General features: G+C 41.3%; 1 protein-coding gene across 2 annotated transcripts; it reads right to left on the minus strand.

The window, feature by feature from the left end:
- Positions 1-1,432: 1,432 nt before the first annotated feature.
- On the minus strand, positions 1,433-15,813 carry INSIG2 (insulin induced gene 2). Of its 2 annotated transcripts, XM_027461489.3 has the most exons (6): positions 15,617-15,813; positions 11,173-11,513; positions 7,905-8,029; positions 5,335-5,501; positions 4,823-4,922; positions 1,433-4,358 (listed from the first exon to the last, which is right to left on the minus strand). In XM_027461489.3, exons 2-6 carry the CDS (start codon positions 11,414-11,416, stop codon positions 4,317-4,319), a joined length of 678 nt encoding a protein of 225 aa, XP_027317290.2. In that variant the 5' UTR covers positions 11,417-11,513; positions 15,617-15,813; the 3' UTR covers positions 1,433-4,316. The 2 variants fall into 2 exon arrangements, with proteins under 2 accessions (XP_027317290.2, XP_027317291.1); XM_027461490.3 differs by lacking the exon at positions 15,617-15,813 and having other exon boundaries at positions 11,333-11,486.
- Positions 15,814-19,819: the final 4,006 nt, after the last annotated feature.

Raw genomic sequence — 19,819 nt, forward strand, 5'->3', positions numbered from 1 at the left:
ACTGCTTAGTACTGAACATTAAGCCACAAAATTACTTATGCTTTGCGTTTAGTACTGGCATCAAAACTAACAGCATTAGATAGCTATTCCCCCTGCGAGACGCACGTTCCCTCCGCCAGCTGTGCCTGTACTTTTATAAGTATTGTTTTTCACATTTAACCTCAATTCCATAGGTTGCGTTCATCCTTTAACACCACCATTAGGATTTACTGGTAACACTGCTCCGAAATGTAAAAAAAAAAATATACACAAAATGTCCAGAGTGGTGCCATTGGTAAAATTACATCCCTTCCTTACAGGCTGGGAGAGATGAAAAGGCTGGCATGCTCACAGGTCCCCGCAGCAGATCCCAGCCAGATGGCAGGAGGGAAGTACAGGAGCTACGGAGGAAAACTTGGTTTACTCTCTCTCCTTCTAGCTACGTGCATCAGCCCCGTTATAAAAGGAGGCACAAGATGCCTTTCTAGAGGGCCTGGCAGCCGGGCAGCTGGAATATTCTCTGAAACGGGCAAGTTCCCATTCACAACCACTGGCTGAAGGCAGGCAGGGAGGACCTACATTTGCCATTCCCATTGGCAGTGCTCTCACAGGGCAGGGAGAGGTAAACACATCAGCAAAGCAGCTTTGCCAACATGCTTCTGAATGAACGTAGTGCTCTGACTGTAAAATTATAGTTATCTTTCATTGCAGTTTGGTCAGACACTTGGCAACACCCATGATTCTGCCTTTTCACAACAAATTTAGGGTTTTGGATCACTGCTTGCCTCGTCCAACACAAACCTGGGGCTTTTCCATTTGCCTCTGTGCTCTCTGCAGCTTCCAGTTGTAGTCCAGTCCTGCTCCAAGACTCCTCAAATACTGATGAACCTCCCTCCCCACCCTTCCATCAGATCTGCCCTGAGTTTTTTTCATCACACATTTTTAAACCTTTACTTGCCACGTCTGTTTTGAGACAGGGAGGGGTGCTGTGAATACAATCAGTGAATATCTAGCATTTAGCTCACATTTATTAATGTTCTGCTCCGTATACAAGTATTTCATTATGGGATCTCCTGTCATCACTGTTTTTTTGTTTTGTTTTTTTTTTCATATTCTCAAGGACTATTTAAATCTAAATCTCTATACTTATACTGAAGTTACCAAGTTTATTTTCCCCTGGTTCAAATACTTCCACTACAGATTCAAAAGGGCAAATTTCCAAATTTTTTCCAGAAGCAGTTCAGCATGCTAACTGTGATAAAATCACTTCTGATGTGAATGTACCTTTTTTTTTTTTTTTTTAACTTTCAGAAAGGTGTTTTGTGTAACCAATATGCCAGCTCATTATTATTATATGACTGCTAATATAAGACAATTTAATGTATTTAAAAATATATATATATTATTTATAAAAAAAAAAAAAAGAAAAAAAGAGAAAAAGAAACCTTTCAAACAAGGTTGCAATTGTATTTAATGAACATTTTGCTTTTAACAGCAATTTGCCAGTTTAAACAGCATAGAGCTTACAATGCTTAATTAGTGAAGAGGTTATAGTGCTTATAAAGTTGTATCTAAAATATACCTTATTCATTCTCTATTGAACAACATTTTTAAGACAGTCTAATGGTATAATTACATGCTATACAGTAGCAGCATGTTCACACCACTACAGTTAAGGCCGTGTCAGCATTCTTGTGAACCTTTGTCAGGGTTTGAACACATCAGCCACAAAATTACAACACAGTTTGAAAAAAATGAGACATCCAAGATCTCATTCTTGTAACAACTTCAGTCAAATAAGAATAAAAAAGTAAAACACATGTAATAAAGGACTCCACCCAAATTTATTTTGGATGATTGCTGCCTTTGCAAGACGTGCTCAAAATTTCCAAAAAGAAATTTAAAAGAAGTTAGTTAAGTTGACAGCGCAGTCTAATCAGGTTTAGATGAATCTGAGTGCAAACTGTTGTAAAGTGGGTGCCACAAACGCACAATAACCACTTCTCACATACTGCACACATTTTCACATACACAAGGCTGCTTCTGTGTAAATATTTAGACTGGCAGGTAAAAGCAGTTCCACCACCAAGTGAATAATTAAAACTATTCATCTTGAGTTGTACACACTTACTGGTCACAATGAAAGTAAATTGTTTGCCAAGTCAGCACAGTCAGCACACTGGCTACTGAGGTACCATGTTATTTCCTACAGTTAGGATAAGAAACACCAACATCTGAATTTTTTGCCATTCATGCCTTGATAATTCAAGAGGGACTCCTCATTCCGCTCACCAGGCTAAAACCATTTGTTGAAGTAAAGAAGGCAGATCAGGCCAAATACTGTACAGAAAGCACAACAGTTTCTTTCGTGGGATGCCACAGGCTGCCTAAGGAAACTCACCCTCAGTTCATGCCCAAATGGTCTCCTGACATTAATAATTTAAAGCTTTATATTGCCACATGATTTGATTAAAAGAAATCTCTAGTCAGGGATTTACTTAAACACGGTCTACCTCAGTTTAGAAGAACATGGTAAAGAATATCTGCAAATGCTTGCTTGAAACATTACCAAATGAAAGTGTGCTTTAGGTGCTGAATTGCCATAGAACTGTTATAAGCTAATGAAATTGTGGAGCTGCAGAACCAAGCTCTTTACACATCACTCGCTTATTTATTGTTTCTACACTTTCCCATTCAAGAAATTTTCCTTCTTGTGACCATCATTTTTGGAAGCACTCCATTGCATACTTTTCAGACTTAAATATAGGTATATAAGACTGAAAAAGAGTTGCCTATTTCAAGCTTCATGTACAACGCATATGCACATTTATTAATAAAAACTCGTCTAAACATCTATTTGTTCTTTGGACCAACTCCAGTCTCCTTAGGTGACTGTAACATTTCTTATAAACCTTTCATGGAAGATTTAAAAAGTACTTCAAGACAAACAAACAAAAAGAATACAACAATTAAAACAACAACAGCACAGAAACAGAGAGAGGAAAAAGTAGAGCCATTCCACACCAAATTCACTGCCGGTGCCTGCTGGCTGAGTCCTCTTCAAGTCTGCTTTCTGCTTTCTTGCAGTTTCTTTTGTCTCATGCTCTTAAAAGGGAGCTGCAAGGCCAACATAAGGGGATTCCATGTATGCTCATGAACACGGGTCACACTAAAATTCTTCTCAAGAAGGGAACCAATTTATATATGGCCTATTTCAGCTCTGTCCTATCAGACCTTCTGTGCAGAGGCACCTGTAAAACAAGGATAACAGGACTTCTCTACTTCAGAAAGTTGCGATGAGAACGAATGCATTTATGAGTGCCTGGACCAAGGTCACAGAAATAAGGGCTACATCAGTACCTAAAATACAGCCTTGCCTTCTCCTGCCAATCCCTGCAAATACAACAGGGAAAAGACAAGAACAATCACGAGTAATGTTGGTAATGGAGGTCTTTCTGACACTAAATGGTAGTGGCTGATTTAGTTCAGCAGAATTAAATTTCATTAAAAAAAAAAAAAAAAACAAAAAACCACACCTTTTTAAAAGGGATCAACACAAGTCAGCTTAAGAAATTGTACAAGAATGACCCGAATTGTATCCTGGTACTCAATACAAGCAGTTTCAGAATTTGTCCACATCTAATGATCATCCACATAAATCCATATCTAAGCATGTATATTGGTTGTACAAGGGGGAAAAATAGTGAAGCCTCAGTTTTCATTTTCCTCAGTTTCCATTTTCACATTCTGAATATGGGAAACTGGGCACGGATCACAGACAAATATCAGGTTTCCTGTGATGAAGAATGATACAGCATGTTAATAGGCAGAAATCAGTTACTTATTGCATCAAGGCTCACCTGTAATCCATGAATTTCTTAAAGGTATCATTAGCTATCATCATGTAAAGAGATCTTCATTCCTATCTTTGAATCCCTTGTCTTTCATTGCGCTATTAAGAACAAATTCCTCAAAACTTTCAAGATAAAGTGAAGCAGAAGTTTCAGCTACAGAAATGTAGTGCAAAAGGTTCAGTTTGGCACTGCAACATTACGGACAGACAGTAATTTATGGTAAACTTGGTTTAGATTTGGAAAAAGAGAATCCTATATTTGAACCAATATTGTCAAATGTATTGCATACTATTGTAACTTCACAGTAATCAAAAAAGAGACATCAAGGTTTCTATAGAAGCAGCAATCACAGATTGCAGTAAAGTATACCACTGAAGGGAAAAAAATTGCATTTTGGCAATTTCATAGTCAAGTGTTCCTTATGCTCCTCCGACAGTCATTTGTCAAATATTTTCCTATGTAAAAGGTGCATATTGTTTCTCCTCAGTCCTCGTGAGACTTCTCTGCAATGACTTTGCATTCATACTGAAAAACACAAGTTGACAAAAACAACAATAGTCATTTACATAAATAATGAAAAAGACTATGAAGGAGAATTTTCTACAAAATGAGTGGTAAGATAGCTCATTTTACGCTTCACCCAGGTAAGTTTGGTCTCCCTAGGTTCTGTGCACATGCTGTTGGCTGCAATTTCTGCCTCCGTGAGCAGCAGACTTAGGGGATGGCTTGACTTCTCCCTGTACCTGGTGTTCTTATTTAGCTCCTAGTCTTGAGATGACTAAAAGAATGCAACTGAGGGTACAGAGCAAAACCATGGGCTGACTAACAGTGTTAATGGCTCGCTAACTAGATCAAAAACCAAAGATTACCAGTTACTACCTTACTCCTCCACCTCAATTCAAATAACCGATTGGCATCTCTGAAGAAAACAATGACATGTGGATTATATCTACCACTAGAAGGCAGTCAATCCTCCCCTCCAAACTTACCATTGCCAGCTGCCTGCCGATGTTGCCCATAGTTATTCCACCAGCAAAAAATATACATGGCAACCAGGAACGAACATAAAGAAAATCTGGAGATGTGTATCTGCAAAAAATACATTTTTTTAGCTCAATCTTGTGCAATACATAGAGACCTCCAATCACAGGAGACAAATCCACAGATTTAAATAACAGGACACTTCAACTCAAAAAGTTACTATTATAGAAACTTAATTGCTTACAGCAAATAACAAATGAGGCTTCTTACTGATTATAAACCCATTCGTTAAACTAAAAAAAAAAATATGCTTGGTTGGTAATGGCAGCAATTTTATTGAAATAACTCCCAACTAAAAAACCTACCTACACACACAAAGCTTTCACAAATTTATTTTACACTCCAAATTAAGTGCTGGCAGCTTTGGAAGTTGTGACAAATTCTGCCCCTTCAGTTATCCTGATTTTATTGTATAGCTTCAGGATACTATAATTTATCCTTAAAGAATTTAAATACTTACTGATAAACTCCATTGTAGACCAGAAACTGTGACACCAATGTGGCCAAGAAAGCAATTCCTACTCCAAGACCAAAGCCACTTCGTGATCTATCAAATGTCCACCACAGTCCAATTGACAGTGCTGCTAATGTTAGAGACAACTGGATATTGTTGGCAAAATCCACTTTCTGGGTTAATTGTTAAGGAGAAGCTTGGAAATATCAAATACAAATGTAAAGCAGTTCTCTTAATTCCTTTTATCATATTTTGGCACAACAGATACTTTGTCTCACAATAAAAAAATACAGCACTAACTGTATCAGCTACCATATAGCTATCAGGTATAAAGAAAAAAGTTATTTCTCACTCTTACTTCAATTGCAATTATGTTTAATTTACACGCTAGTTTACATTCAGCAAAACATTAAAAAATAACGCTTTCTGTAGAACAAAACATAAGTAATATTAATGCAAAAGTATTCAACACTGAAATTCAGTTTTTATTAAACCTGCAATGAAATTGTGAGTTGCTTGAGATACCTTTGCAGTACCTCACCTTCTTCAAAATGTTTTGGAAATATAAACTCATCCTCACTAGCCCTTTCCAAAACAGATTATTAAAAAGGAGGCTGTCAAGTTTCATAAGCCTTAAAGAAAATTTACTGGATAACAATGTAAAACCACTGTCCTATTTTCTCACACAGGCCTGGAGAAAGACCTACAGGAAATTAGAAAAGTTCAACTAGCAAATAAATTAATTAATTACAGGATAAAAATCAATAGCATCAGAAAAAAAATGTCAAATGAACAAAACCCACACCAAATATGGCAATGTGCAAAACGAGTAATAAACTGAAAAGAAAGCTGTCTGGAGAGCTGTCAAGGAAGAAACGCAGACAGTACATTAATGATATTCTGGAATATGTGTAACAGCTGTTAGAAAACTGCAAGATGGTTTGCTGCAAATAATCTGACCCATGCAGAGAGAAGCTGTCAACTCTCTTCCATTCTTAAAAGAAGTGAAGTTGTACGTGCTTACAGATCAGGTATAGTCCAAGGCTGGTGTGAACCAACCTTGGATTCCTTTTTGTAACAAATCTTTGACAAAAAAGCAAGGTTTGCCTGGGACAGCAAGAGTGACTCAACTTCAGCAACTCCAGCTCATCTGGACATAGTGCATAGGATGGCTTGCAGGAACAAAAACCATAAAATAAAAGCCATTTAAAGGGCCAAGTCACCTCAGTAAGAATTCAGCCAGCCCTTACATTGCTCACTTGACTTGTGCTTTTCTCCTAGAAATGAGGAGATTCAGTAGCACACAATCAGAAACTTCTTAGCGCTCCCACCCCCCAGATTTCTGGTGCTGGAGCTGACACTGAAAGAACTGAGAGTTCCAGAGATAAGTTTTCTTTCTGATCCATTTATAAGAACCCCATTTTTACAGACAGACACAGGTTTTACCTAGCAGAGGAGGCACTAGATATGACTACACAAAACCACTGGGACCATGCTGCCAGTAAGGTGCACCAATCCACATGACAAACGCCCTGTTGTGATCCAGCAAGCCCCCAGCACTACCAGGTGCTTCAAAGGGGAGGAATGCCAGTTTCCAGCACACTTGTGCAAGGTTGCACATGAACAGCTACACAAATAGGAAGAAAATAATGTAGTGAAACACACGGAGTGCCTTCTAATTGCTCTTAGTGAATGGCCACAGGAATGGTAACATTCTCTGCAAAGTGCATGTGCTTCACATATACCCTGTAAGTACTTCTTGCTTCCTGGGCTGCATCAACAGAGGAGTGACCAGCAAGGAGAGGGGAATGTCCTCCTCTGCTCTGCCCTTGTGAGGCCCCACCTGGAGTCCTGCATCCAGCTCTGGGGCCCCAAGCACGAGAAAGATGTAGAGACTCTGTTAGATAGGGTCCACAGGAGGTCCACAAAGTTGATCAGAGGGCTGGAACACCTCTCCTATGGAAAAAGGCTGAGAGAGCTGGGGGTTTTCAGCCTGGAGAACAGAGGGCTCCAGGAAGACCTCATTGCAGCCGTTCAGTACTTAAAAGGGGCTTACAAAAAAAAAAAAACAGAGAGCGACTCTTTGCTCAGTCAGATAAAGACAGGACAAGGTGGAATGGTTTTAAATTGAAAGAGGGGAGATTTAGATTAGATGTTAGGAGGAAATTATTCACTCAGAGGGTGGTGAGGCACTGGAACAGGCTGCCCAGAGAAGCTGTGGGTGCCAAATCTGTGGAGGTGCGTATATGGGGGGTTGGAACTAGATGATCTTTATGGTCCCTTCCAACCCTAGCTGTTCTATGGTTCTATGACTTCCCCACGCTTTCAGAGATAATAAAGACTAAAAGACAAAGCCCAATATTGAGGCATTTCTAAGAAAAGCTTTTTCAGAACCAAAAAATGCGAGACTTACCACCTCCAATAACGCTATCACAGTTTAACAGTAAGACATATTCTGTGTTTCCCTTGCAAACATGCTGCATGTTATATTTTAACAACAATTCACCATGACTATGTAAGCTTTGCTTTACTGGAAACCTATTTGTTATCGCCACTTTCATTAGAATATAGGATACAGCGCTGGCATGATTTATTCCCACAAAGACTGCTACACATCGCATTACACTGGACCATTCTCTCTTAAATTTATGTGGCTCTCCCAGATGTCTGTCCATGCATGGGTACAATAACCCAATCACAGCTGTGGAAACATGAAAGAAAGAAGGCCCAAAAGTTAAAGTACTGGCAATATTTAACTAAAACAAAGACTACCCAGACAATTATTGTAACTAAAACAAATATTTTAAGCATACATGGTACAAAACACACATTGCAACAAAACAGAATTTCAAATAATTTCATTATTCAACAAAGCCCTTTATTAATCCATTATTATTGTTATAACCCATATAGCCCATTAGTTAACAAAGTTCAGCAGCATTGTCAACCACAGCAGCAGTGACGTAACAGTAAAACTGAGCTGATTTGAACTAAGGGCTGAGGCTCAAAGCACTCTAGAAGAACAGTAATAGCTTGCAGGCTGGCACTTCTGAAAATCCCACGTATCAAAGATGCACGTTAAAATAACAGCAAAACAAACACACCACAGTAAGGGCAAACCGTCCTCTTTAATGTCAGTATTTTCTGTCTTCTCTTGTTGTTGTTACAAGCAGTCTCTGTTTGGATAATGTTTTTATTTTCTTCAGTGCTACTATAAAGGCTCACACAGAAGAAGGAAAGCCAAGAATCTGCAGTAGCTGTTGAATACTAAAAGCAAACAGGACTTTCAACCCCAGGGAACTGCTATGCTCTTTGAACACTTCTTCATAAATTTATTCTGTACTGCAGTTGCAGTGAAAAAGACTGTTACCAACACAGCTGAGGATTAACACTGCTGCTTAAAGTTAAACTGGTGCTGCAAGAGGGAGGCAGAGGCTGAATAATTGGTGTGGACTGTAGCACCCTCAGTTTGGCATGCTGCTGGAGGTATGTTATGGCAAATGCTCTTTATTCAGACAGAGAGGAACCTGATCTCCATGATTCAGGAAAATAAATCACCAGTAAGGCTAGAGAGGAAAAAAAAATCTTCCATGAGCAATTTTCTTGCCAAAGGCATTGGGCCAAACTGATGACTAATAACAGGGATGGATGAAAGGACTTCTCTGAAAGCAACCTCGATTACCACCGGTTATAAATATGCAAAACACCTTTATTCTGTTCATAATAATAAACCATACTGCAAAGAAATGTTCGTGTCACTTCTAGGAAGGCTGTCCAAGTACAAATGGTAAGAAAATGGGTGAATTATCAGCATGTGCCATAGAGATTGCCTGTCTGTATGCTAGCAGAGGGGATAAGGAAGGTAAACGGAAAAGACTGATAATAAAAGGGAAAGAACTAGAACTTTAGCAGGTGTCACTCTGGGAAAAGCCAATTAAGTAATATCTCTAAATCAGGTGGTTTAAAAGCAAGTAGTGCAAATATCTAACAGATGACTGTGTTTTATAAACAATATCCAGTCCTTCCATCAAAACCACCAACACATGAGCAGCTTTTTGACTTCCCTGTACACAGCTGCAGATGGTGTTCTCAAACAAACCAAGAGTGCCTAGGGTACAACCTGATGCAAACAGTTCACAGTTCAAACTTTACGGTGAACTTTACATGTTGCTGCTGCAAGATGGGATTCTGTCGGTTTTAACCCCCAGAGAAACCCTGAATGAGAAATAGAAAGTAGTACTGCTACAATAGCGTGAACATGGTTTTAACAGAACACAAAGTGTACTATTGGTCCTTCTGTCTCTTTTCAACCATGTCACCCTTCTCACATTGTAAGCCTCACAGACATAGGACATACATTTTCCAAGTAATAATTACAGACAGCTACATCCACATGCTAAGAACCACAACACACTAAATCATTCCTACACAGAAAGCCATTGAAAAACTGTTGACTAACTGAACTCTGTCAAAACTTTAACAGTGTTCAAACCAAACTTCTCCATACATAGAAGACCATTTCTTTACCAGATGTGTTTGTCTAGACAACCAATTTAAAGTTTAAAAGAAAAATCCAGAATACAGTCCAAAAAAATAATCCATGATCACAGCAAGACAAGAGAAAGAGGAGTAAGACAACCAGCAGATAAAGTAGGTATGTAACTTTGGCCATAATATGCCAAATGCATTTCCGCAGTAGAACGAAACTGACGGATTCAGAGAGCTATTTCAACAAGCTATCACAAGGAAAGCATTTAGATGAGCAGGAAAAAAAAAAAAAAGAAGAAAAAAGAGAGGCTTAAATATTATCATCAGCACAACAGTATCAACTCAAAAACTCATTCATTGATTCTCCTCATCTCCATGCCCATGGCTGGGGGTTGATGATCTTTAAGCTCCCTTTGAAACCGAAGCATTCTACGATGCTATGATTAATACCCAGAAAAGTGAGCTTCTCAATCTTATTAAAACTATCTCTGAGAAGATGCTGCATTTACTGTACAGGTTCATTAAATCAGAATTCCTCCAGACCTCGCTGCTAAGGATATTCCCTTAGTGAAGTGTAAAATCGACCCACATGATCAACTATCTTCAAAGCCAAGTAGAAAGCCTAACTCCATCAGATTTGTACTCGATACTTGAAGATGAAAGAAATGGAAAAAGGGATATTTCTTACTACATACAGTAGACAACTCACTTAAACTAGTTCCCAGATCACACAAAAAAGCTTCAACTCCCTGCATGGTTATGGGAGAAACGAAGCATGTTCACATCATCCGACTTGATATATGAATCTAAATGAGGTGCTCTGTTCTGTAACGGGCTTCTGCAACTGCAAACTGCGTATCTGGCCTTTACTCCCTGAGACACAGTCAGGTTTCTGAACTTTACACAGCTAAAGCGATACCTCAACTGGACTGAGGAACAAATGGAAGCTGGACCACAAAACGGAGCATTACTGGGGATGGTTCACTGTGCTCAAAAACAAGCTGCAGTGTGCAGAAATCTGATGTTTCCAGGCTGTTTCCATGGGCTGCCTGTAGAGCATATTTCTGTAACCAGCCCCAAAGTTACAAGTGGCACCACCTTCCCAGAAGAAAAAGCAAAGGTTATACTCTGCTAACAATATTACAGTGTAATGAGTAAGCAGGACAGTATTTTTTGGACACATGCACACTATTTGTGAATACCCAGTGAGATCTGGATAGCAATAGCTTAGAAAAGGCAATGTGACTGAAGAGAAATTTATATTTTCCACACCTTTCAAACGAAGCTTTTTGCAACTATAACTACCTATCCAATCTTTTATCTCCATGCCAGGCATAAATACATAACTGAACTTACCTGACGCTGTGCCACAGCAAGGTGGCACCCACCAAGCTGAGGAGAAGATGCTTGTGATCACATCAGGGGGGAAGAGAGTAACGTTTCTCTGGATCTGAAGCAAGTTTAATACTAATGCAAGAAATACGCCAATAAAAAACAGCACTATACCACGAATTACCAAATTCATGCCACAACTGGTTACAGATGAAATGTATGGACCACACTTTTTTGGTAAGGTTGGCATTGCGTCATTTTCCGCCATGACTTCTTATGTTCTCAGAGGCATCCGAGAGGCTGGCTGAGGAGGATTCACTTGTAGGCAGTATTTTGACTCTTCTCAATTAGGAGATAGCCAAACCCTGAAAAATAATAAAACAACGGTGAAAAATTCAGATGTAAAAAACATTATACATAGTTCTCCTAAATAAATCAGAAATTGGGTTTTATATTTTTTTCTGAATTTTTTGAAGAGGCAATTTGTCTTTTGAGAACGGAACCAACCGCAGCTGCAAAAGTGCCTTACAAAGAAAACAGGTTTTACAAATAGCTTTATCTACTAGGAAACAAGGAAGAAAATGTGGGATAGACAGCTAGGAATGCAAAACCACAGAAATGAGAAAAATAAAACTGATATCAGATGGAAGAAAGGCTTGCTTCACAGTAACAGTAAATTTTGTCTTAATTCCCTCCTTTAAACAACTGGAGATTATGTAATTCAGAAATAAGACAGCCCTTGGTTTCAAGTTAGCCACAGGGGTTCACAGATCTTTCTTCTTGAAGAGAAGCCAGAAAACATTTCTCAACTGGAAAGTGAAATCTGAGGAATATTTTTCAGGATGGAGACAAAATTTCAGCAATCCCAGAGTGCACCAATTTGCGTAATCCCAGATAAAGAGCAAATAACTTGCTGAACCAGAAAAGTAACCCCGGTACAGAGAAAATGTTTACCAAAGGAACATTTTGTCAAAGCTACCATCCATTATTACAAACTATAATTGTAGACAGGCAGAAAAGAATCTGAGAGCAAAGGGAAAAAGGAGCTCCACCTGCCCGTGCCCTGGATGGCTTCCTACATGAATAACTCTGCAGGCACTACGTGAATGGCAGAGTTCCCATCCCAATCACTCTTTTTTAAAAAACAAAACTGTCAGTCAAGAGTCTTGTTATACACGGATTCAGTGCCACATTCGTGTATAACAACAGTTTTGATCGGCAGCTTAGCCACCTGGAACTCAAAAAAAAAAGAAAAAGAAAAAGCCCTGACATTGTTTTTAAATTTGAAACTGCCAGCTGGTGGCAGCTTCTGTAAACTCTTACTTATGGCCACGGGGACAGAAGGGGAGCCGAAACAGTGGGTGCATCCTTCCCCTTCCGCTCAAGTTCAACAGATCCAGAGGAGGCTCTCTGAAGATGTAAGGGCAGCGCCGAGGCACCTGCCTTCCTTTTTGCTGACCAAATGCCAAAAAGCAAGTGAAATGCATCCAGGCTAGCTAAGACACTATGGACACCTCCAGCAGCGACACGATGCCATGCTGAGGTATCCTCCAGAACTAAAAAAATTTCCAAGAGGCAAAACAAAAGAAGATTAAAATAAAAAAAATTGTTCTTATCACACCTAACTTCCCACTGGCAGTTTGAGAAGGCAGCAGAGCCCTCCCAAGAACACAGGATCTCTTCTATGCAGCTGCTTCTGAACGATATTTGTAATCAGGATCACGTCTTGGGGAGGCGGAGGGGAAAGACGGCAACCACAGTGCCTGGCTTCTTACTCAGCACCCTGACTCACACCGAGCATTGAGATGTCTGCATCAACGCTGGCACTGCAACACTTCCCCTCCAGCAAAAAGGAGGTGCTCCAGATTTTTTTTCCCTCCTCTGGATGGCATGGCAGTAGAGGTTGGATAATACATTTAGCCTCCAGGAAAGAAAGCAGGGAATCACAAGTAAATCACAACTTGAGAAACTCCTCTGCAGACTGTGCCCACCTGGCGATGATAGGAGCATTCACAGTCTACAGGGGAGGTCTTAAACGGCACCAGGAACTCTAGGTCTCAACTACAAAAAACAACTCCACAAGAATACTGTACCTAATGGGGAAGGGAGGGGTGTTAAACCAAATTTCCAGATTTGGCTCTCCTTGTACAACAAAGTTCCTACTGTAGTGTGCTTATTTAGCTGAGTTCTTCTGGGGCACTCCATATTTGCTTTTTTTTTTTCCACCGCCATAAAGCAGTTGCTCACATCCTGTGATCTGTAACTACATTCACATCTTTCTTCTCTCCTGTTAGCAAACTCCTGTTTCTCAGTACCAGCTCCAAACCTTGCATGCCAAATTTTATCCAACATGCATCACTCTGACTCTCGATGCCATTCAGTTCTTCCTGCAGGATACCTTTGTCCTCTTTGACCCTGCAAACATTGCCCAACTTTGGGTCATCAGCAAACACCATTACTACAATTCTGTTTTGTGTATCAAGCTCATCAATTAAAATATTAAGCAAGACCAATGCAGCTCCCAATCTTTGAGGAAATCTATTAATAATTTCCCTGCAGCTATTATTTCCCCATGTTATACCATCTCTTGATATCTCCCTCTAACAAGACTCTGCTTCTTGTAATTCTTTGAATAATCTCCAACTTAACTAAGAAGCATCAGCTGTCCCACTGGGCACTACGTAAAACGTTCTACTGACGTAAAAATCGACCAGATCTTACTCTTTTTTTTTAAAAAAAAAAATAAATATAAAACTACAAATGTTGATGATCAAATTAAAGTCAATTTTACTCTGGCATAAACCAGTTTCAGAAAATGAAAACCATATTTACCTGATTTCGCACTGAATACACCCTTTGGCAAATACATGATGCTTAACAATTAAGACTTATCAAAACATAACAGGACTTTTCCATGCCAGGGAATTGCTTGCTGCTTTTAGACAAGCCCTGCAGCTGCAAGTCATTCAAGGCACTGCAGACTCCAGCCATGTTTTTACTATGAGGCAAACAGCCCTACCAGCACAAGGACACTTTCAGTGGGTATATGTCAATGAATGTCTTTATAGCAAGTAATGCCAGATCTCAAATTAGTATGACGCAGTGGTTTCTGTCCTGGTTTCCCACCCTACACATGCTGTTCCCATTTATTTTATTACAGTTCCCAAATTCTGGCTGCTGACTGGCTGCTGGCATGCCAGAGAAATGGCAGAACAGTGCAAGGTAGCCGACCAAAATTAACGTCAGGACTCTTCAGTGTCTCTGACAGCCTGGGTTTAAGGTTCCCAGGCAAGACACGCTACCTGCATATCAAAGGTATTTACTGCTGCTTCCTTTAATGAAAATGGAAATTAGTATTTCCAAAGACATCAACTCTTTTTACTAGACTGGGAAGCTGGTGTACACACAGATGATTGAGACAGCCTGTCTCCTTACAAGCCTTGTATTTTTTATGTAGGGTTTCCCTTCAGATGGAATAGTTCACACATCGAACTACAACACAACTTCTATGCCTTCATCTCTCGGGCATGAGCACTCAAAGCTGCAAAAACATACAGAAAGCTACAGGCTTGGCACTGTCACAGTCACAACTTCACTTTCCCTCTTCAGTGGCACACGGCCTCGGCCCGAGCTTTTTAACATACCAAATGTACCATGTGAGAGAACCAGATACGATTCGCAAGGCAACCATGCGATGCCTGGCCTTACCCAGAAAGTTAACAAGCAAATTATCACTCCTGACATTTTTAAAACACTTAACTGTCTTTTAATTAGAAGACCCATCCCACCACCGCTCCCCAGCACTCCCCAAGCTAACGAAGAGCTCTGCTGTGCAAGTTTCACCAAACTCCTCACATCAGAAGACGTTTTGTGAACAATTTGGTGTACGGAGGGGCCAAGAGAGGAAAGATTTATTTCATCAAGACCAAGCAGGAGCTGAACGCCACGGCGAAACGAAGGGAAACCTCAGGCAGGGAACCCCGCAACGCCGAGCCCTGACCTCCCCACTTCGGCGGGCAGGAGCCGGGCACCTCAGCGGCTCGGCAGCCGCCGGCCTGGGCACTGCCAGCGCCGGGACACCGCCTGCGGCCACCTCGAAGCCACCGTGGCGACCGCGGGCAGCGGGCCCAGCCCCGCCGGCAGCACCCTCCGGGGGCAGGGGGAGCCTCTCCCCGCGGCAGGTTCAGCCCTGCCCGGCGGCACCGAGCCCTTGGAGAGCGGTGCCCGAGCCGCAGCCCGCAGGGCACAGCAGGGCAGGGCTGGCAGCCGGTACCAGCGGGGCCGCCCCTGCTGCCTGCGCGGCGCCGGAGCCCCAGGCACCCCGGCCGCGGCGGGGGCTCTGCGCCATCCCCGCCCCGAGGCCCCAAGGCTCCGCACGGCCTGACCCGGCTCGGCTCGGCTCGGCCCGACTTTAGGCCGGCCCGGCCGCCCCCCTCCGCCCGGGAGCCGCCGCCGCCCCTGGACTCACTCGGCCTCCGCCATCTTCTGCCTCCCGCGCCAGTCCCCGCCTCGCGCAGCCTCCGCAGCGCCCTGCTGGCAGGGGAGGGCCGGGCACGGCCGGGCCGGCTGCTGCTGGGGACAGGGACAGGGACAGGGATAGGGATAGAGACAGGAACAGGGATAGGGACAAGGATAGGGATGGGGAGAGGGCTCTCCCTACGGAGCTCCCGGCCTCGCCCAGCCCGGCCCGCCAGGCGGAGGGGCCGCGAGCATCCCTGAGGCACCAGCGCCCTGCCCTCGAAGCACGGTGTTTGGCTGCCAAGACGCGCACGCATTAAAGATCGTTTTCATGTCTAACCGTGTAATTCTTGTATTCTGTGCACTCTGCTGTCTCTTCAGGCCTGTCAGTGTCTGCACGGGTGCGTTAGGTTCAGCTGGACTTCAACGAAACTGAAGCCGGCTGTGCCCACAGGGTTGGGGTCTGAGAATTGGGGGTAAAAGGAGGGAAAAGGGGGAAGATGGGGTCCCAACACGCTGTCTGCCAGGCCACGATTCACAGAACATAGGGAAACAGCTGCCACCACTTCCTCTGCGAGTTTCAAAGAAAAAGGAGAAGTGAAAAGGTGAACGTTGTAAAATTAGAATTTACGCCTGCTGGCCAACAGCAACACGTGTGCTGAATAAATGAAGGAGTAACTAGTACAAAAATCAGTAGGATGCTGTTTAAACTATACAACACTGCTCTGGAAATGGGGTTTGTTACCAAAATGAAAGGGTATAGGCAGCTCAGCTTTCTGTAATGTGCTCATGCTTCCAGCTTAGGTGGTTTTAGCCATGTACACAGTGCAATATCCTTAGCAGATTTCAGTAACAGAAACACAGAAGATGAAATACTTGTTTCTCAGCTAAAACTGCTCACCTGAGTCCAGCTGTCTCGAGCACCAGATTCTGTAGAGACTTTCACATGTGCTTAACTTTATTGATTAGGGCAAAAATGACACAGCTCATTACTCCAGAAACCACATTTTCATCACCAATTTGTGGCCTTTCAGGAAGAAAGTACAACACCAAGCAGAAAACAATCTGCTTTAACCTTTTTTTACAAGTAGAAATGGCATAACAGTATTTACTACAACAAGTAGTAAAGGCTGCTATATACATTATTAAATTCATTTGTATGTTGTATATATATTCACTGTATCATTGTGTTCATTATTATTCCTCTGAACTTTTTATATTCTCATTGTGTTGATATTTAATACAGTTTTTTAAACAATGCTTGTGCGTTGCATTTGTCCAAACTTAGTGTTTCATTGCAAACACTTTGCTGAGCTATCCATATTCCAAGGTCCATTCGCAGCGATTCACTGCAGTGCAGTTCCTGTTACAAGTCCCAAGATAATGATTGGATAGGATGAAATTTGTTACTCTATTTACTACAGCGGTATCTTTAGTGATAACTTTGGTTTCTTTGTGCTGATACGGATATGTTATGAAAAACACTTTTACCGAACATGTAAACTCAAAGGAGATTGTAATAGTTGTATTAAGAATGGTAAAGAAAGATTTACAGCAACTGAAACCCATTGTGGTTTATATGAGCAATGCAAGAATTTTCAAATCATTCAGCTTTGGTTTTCTTCACACAGAAACAAAATCTTGTTTTCTCAGTAACCCCTAGAGAGCTACTTGTTTGTGATTTAGATAGTTACTTTTCTGTACTTTAAGTTTGGGATCCAGAAAGACAAACAAAAGGGCATTTTAATCAAATAAAATGGTCTTCCCCGATGTCAGATAAATTCCTTTGGACAGTCACATGTCCAAGGCAGAGCAAAGCAGACCAGAATTGTCGGTCCTTATGGGAGAGCCTGAAAACAGAAATTTTGTGTACTTAAAGTATTAGAGGGGAAAGTGTGGCATAAGTGAATGGTGACTGCAAATGATTGCTGGATCTTTCTTTCTCTAGACACATATATAGTCAGGTGATGATTTGTCTGTCAATAAAATCAGGTTACTTATAGTCACGTCTATAAAATTACAATTCCAATAAAAAATAAGCTGATCATAGGAGAAATACTAGCTATATTAGTATAAAGGTATTAAAACCAGTATGTAAGAAAGTAAATAACCAGGGTTGGTATAAATCAGTGCCACTCCAAGAACCTTATTGACATTGACAATTTACACCAGTTAAAGACTCAGTCCTTATAGCCATCTGGTTACATCGGAGGGTACAATGTCTGATGTCACAAAAGTGGGATGAACATGAGAAGAAAGTACAGGAAAAAGTCTGAACTGGAAATTGCCAAAATAAATACATCAACAAATAGTTTCGCAAACAAAGGAGATAAACATGACCCGCAGAAAAAATGTCATTTGTCCTGACTCTGACTGCAATTGCTATGAAACATCATAGGAAAACTATATTTTCTGGAAAGGAACACAGAGTTGTTTCATTACGCTGGCTGCAGAACAAGACAACACAGAACATTCTGGATTTAGTTTGGGGAAATAAATATTTCTGCAGATATGATACATCTGAGAATGAAAATCTCAGCAAAGCTCATACAAAGCAGAGGAGCATAGAGTAGCCACTTACCTACAGAAAAAGTGGAATTGTTCTAGCATCCCCAAGAGCCACTTTTAAAAACTGGTGTTGTCAAGGCCATGGTAGCTGCCTGACCCACTGGTTGTGTGAGCCAAAGCCAGCCTACCTGAGGGTGTGTGCACAGCAGGGCAGTGAATGAAAGGAGACAAGACAATGGATGAGTAGACCGAGAAAGAAAGTTAGAGAGACAATGAGAGCATAATAGGTAGAGCTCTACAAGTACAGCCTGCAGAGCCTGAATGTTTCTGGCAATCCTTTGAGCAGTTTTCAAGAAGGCTTCATGAGAACTGCGCTGAAGGATGGCTGATGATCAACTGCAGTTTCACAACATGCAAAACCTGTCCCCTCCTCATTCCAAGTTCCAGACAACTGCATCAATACTGCTGTACTTGGGGCCTTTAGCTATCATTGGAAAAGAAGGGAAAATAAGTAAATAAATAAATAAATTACAGATTCGTTATTTATCAAAATATTCTTCAGGAATATAAATCTCCTTCAAAGCCTCCCTGGAAGTTCTCCATGCATACAGAAGGCTTCTGGAAGGCCTTCAGAAATGAAGGATTATAGTACTGGGCACATTTTCCAGCAATGCCTTTTAATTCACCAGCTGAGGCTGCTGTCTTGTCTCTTTTATTATCTGCAAAAGAAGGCGTAGTAGCCATCCTCGTTAGCACACAGCTGGGTCACAGGCAAAGATGAGAATGGCTGACAAGTCCTGCAACATATGGGAGGCTCGTTAGGCACAAAGGGGCAGTGTACTGTGAATGAGTCTGGGGTCTTGGCAAGAGCTGCAGATAAGTTCTATAAAATTGATTTTCCAATAGGGTTGGCATTTTAGAGAGGGAAGGAAAAAGAGACAGCAGCAATGTGAAACTGTCAGATCATATGCATTCTTACATATGAAAAAGGCTTGTGCTTATCTCAGGTTAGCAACAGGATGCACAATTCTAGGGCTGATATCAAAGGCATTTTTTGTTTGCTTTATTTATTTAGACACTTGCAAAAGATGCTGGGCTGTTAGCTCCCGAGGCTAAAGTCCTTTATTTATTTACTGAAAGGTGCTGCGTGGATAAATGCAGCATGAGTTTCCCTATATCAGTGTGCCAGTGTGGCTTAGCCCTGATCTGCTTTCCACACTCATTCAGTACTTGCTAAAATAGTTACCTAGGGAGTAAACGCTGCCAGCCACGGCCGTGGTTTCTGTGATATGGAGCCCAGCCCAGTCAGAAGTTTACCAAGATAACCTCATTGCATCACAAGCCAAAGACCCACAAACAGCTGTAGGACTGAAGGAATATGGCATTTAAATAAAATACAGAAAATGCAAGGTAACTGTCATCATGTTAGAATACATCCAACTATGGGATTTAGAAATTAAAGACCCCCTATCATATTATTGCAGTGCCATACAACATCTTATTCAATAGACAGACTAAACAAAACTGAATAGCCAGGACACTGAGCTTCATTAGGAAATAGCTTTTTCAGAGAAGAATTCTGGTGGGAAGAAGAACAGTAAAGAAACTGAAGATACAGAAAAGGTATACAGATGAACTCCAGTTCTAGGTGTGTGTATGTGTCAGAAGCGTGTCACTGGCTAAGAGTGAAAATAAGGTCAGTGCA

This window comes from Anas platyrhynchos, chromosome 7 (genome assembly GCF_047663525.1).
Source record: "Anas platyrhynchos isolate ZD024472 breed Pekin duck chromosome 7, IASCAAS_PekinDuck_T2T, whole genome shotgun sequence".
Classification (NCBI taxonomy): domain Eukaryota; kingdom Metazoa; phylum Chordata; class Aves; order Anseriformes; family Anatidae; genus Anas; species Anas platyrhynchos.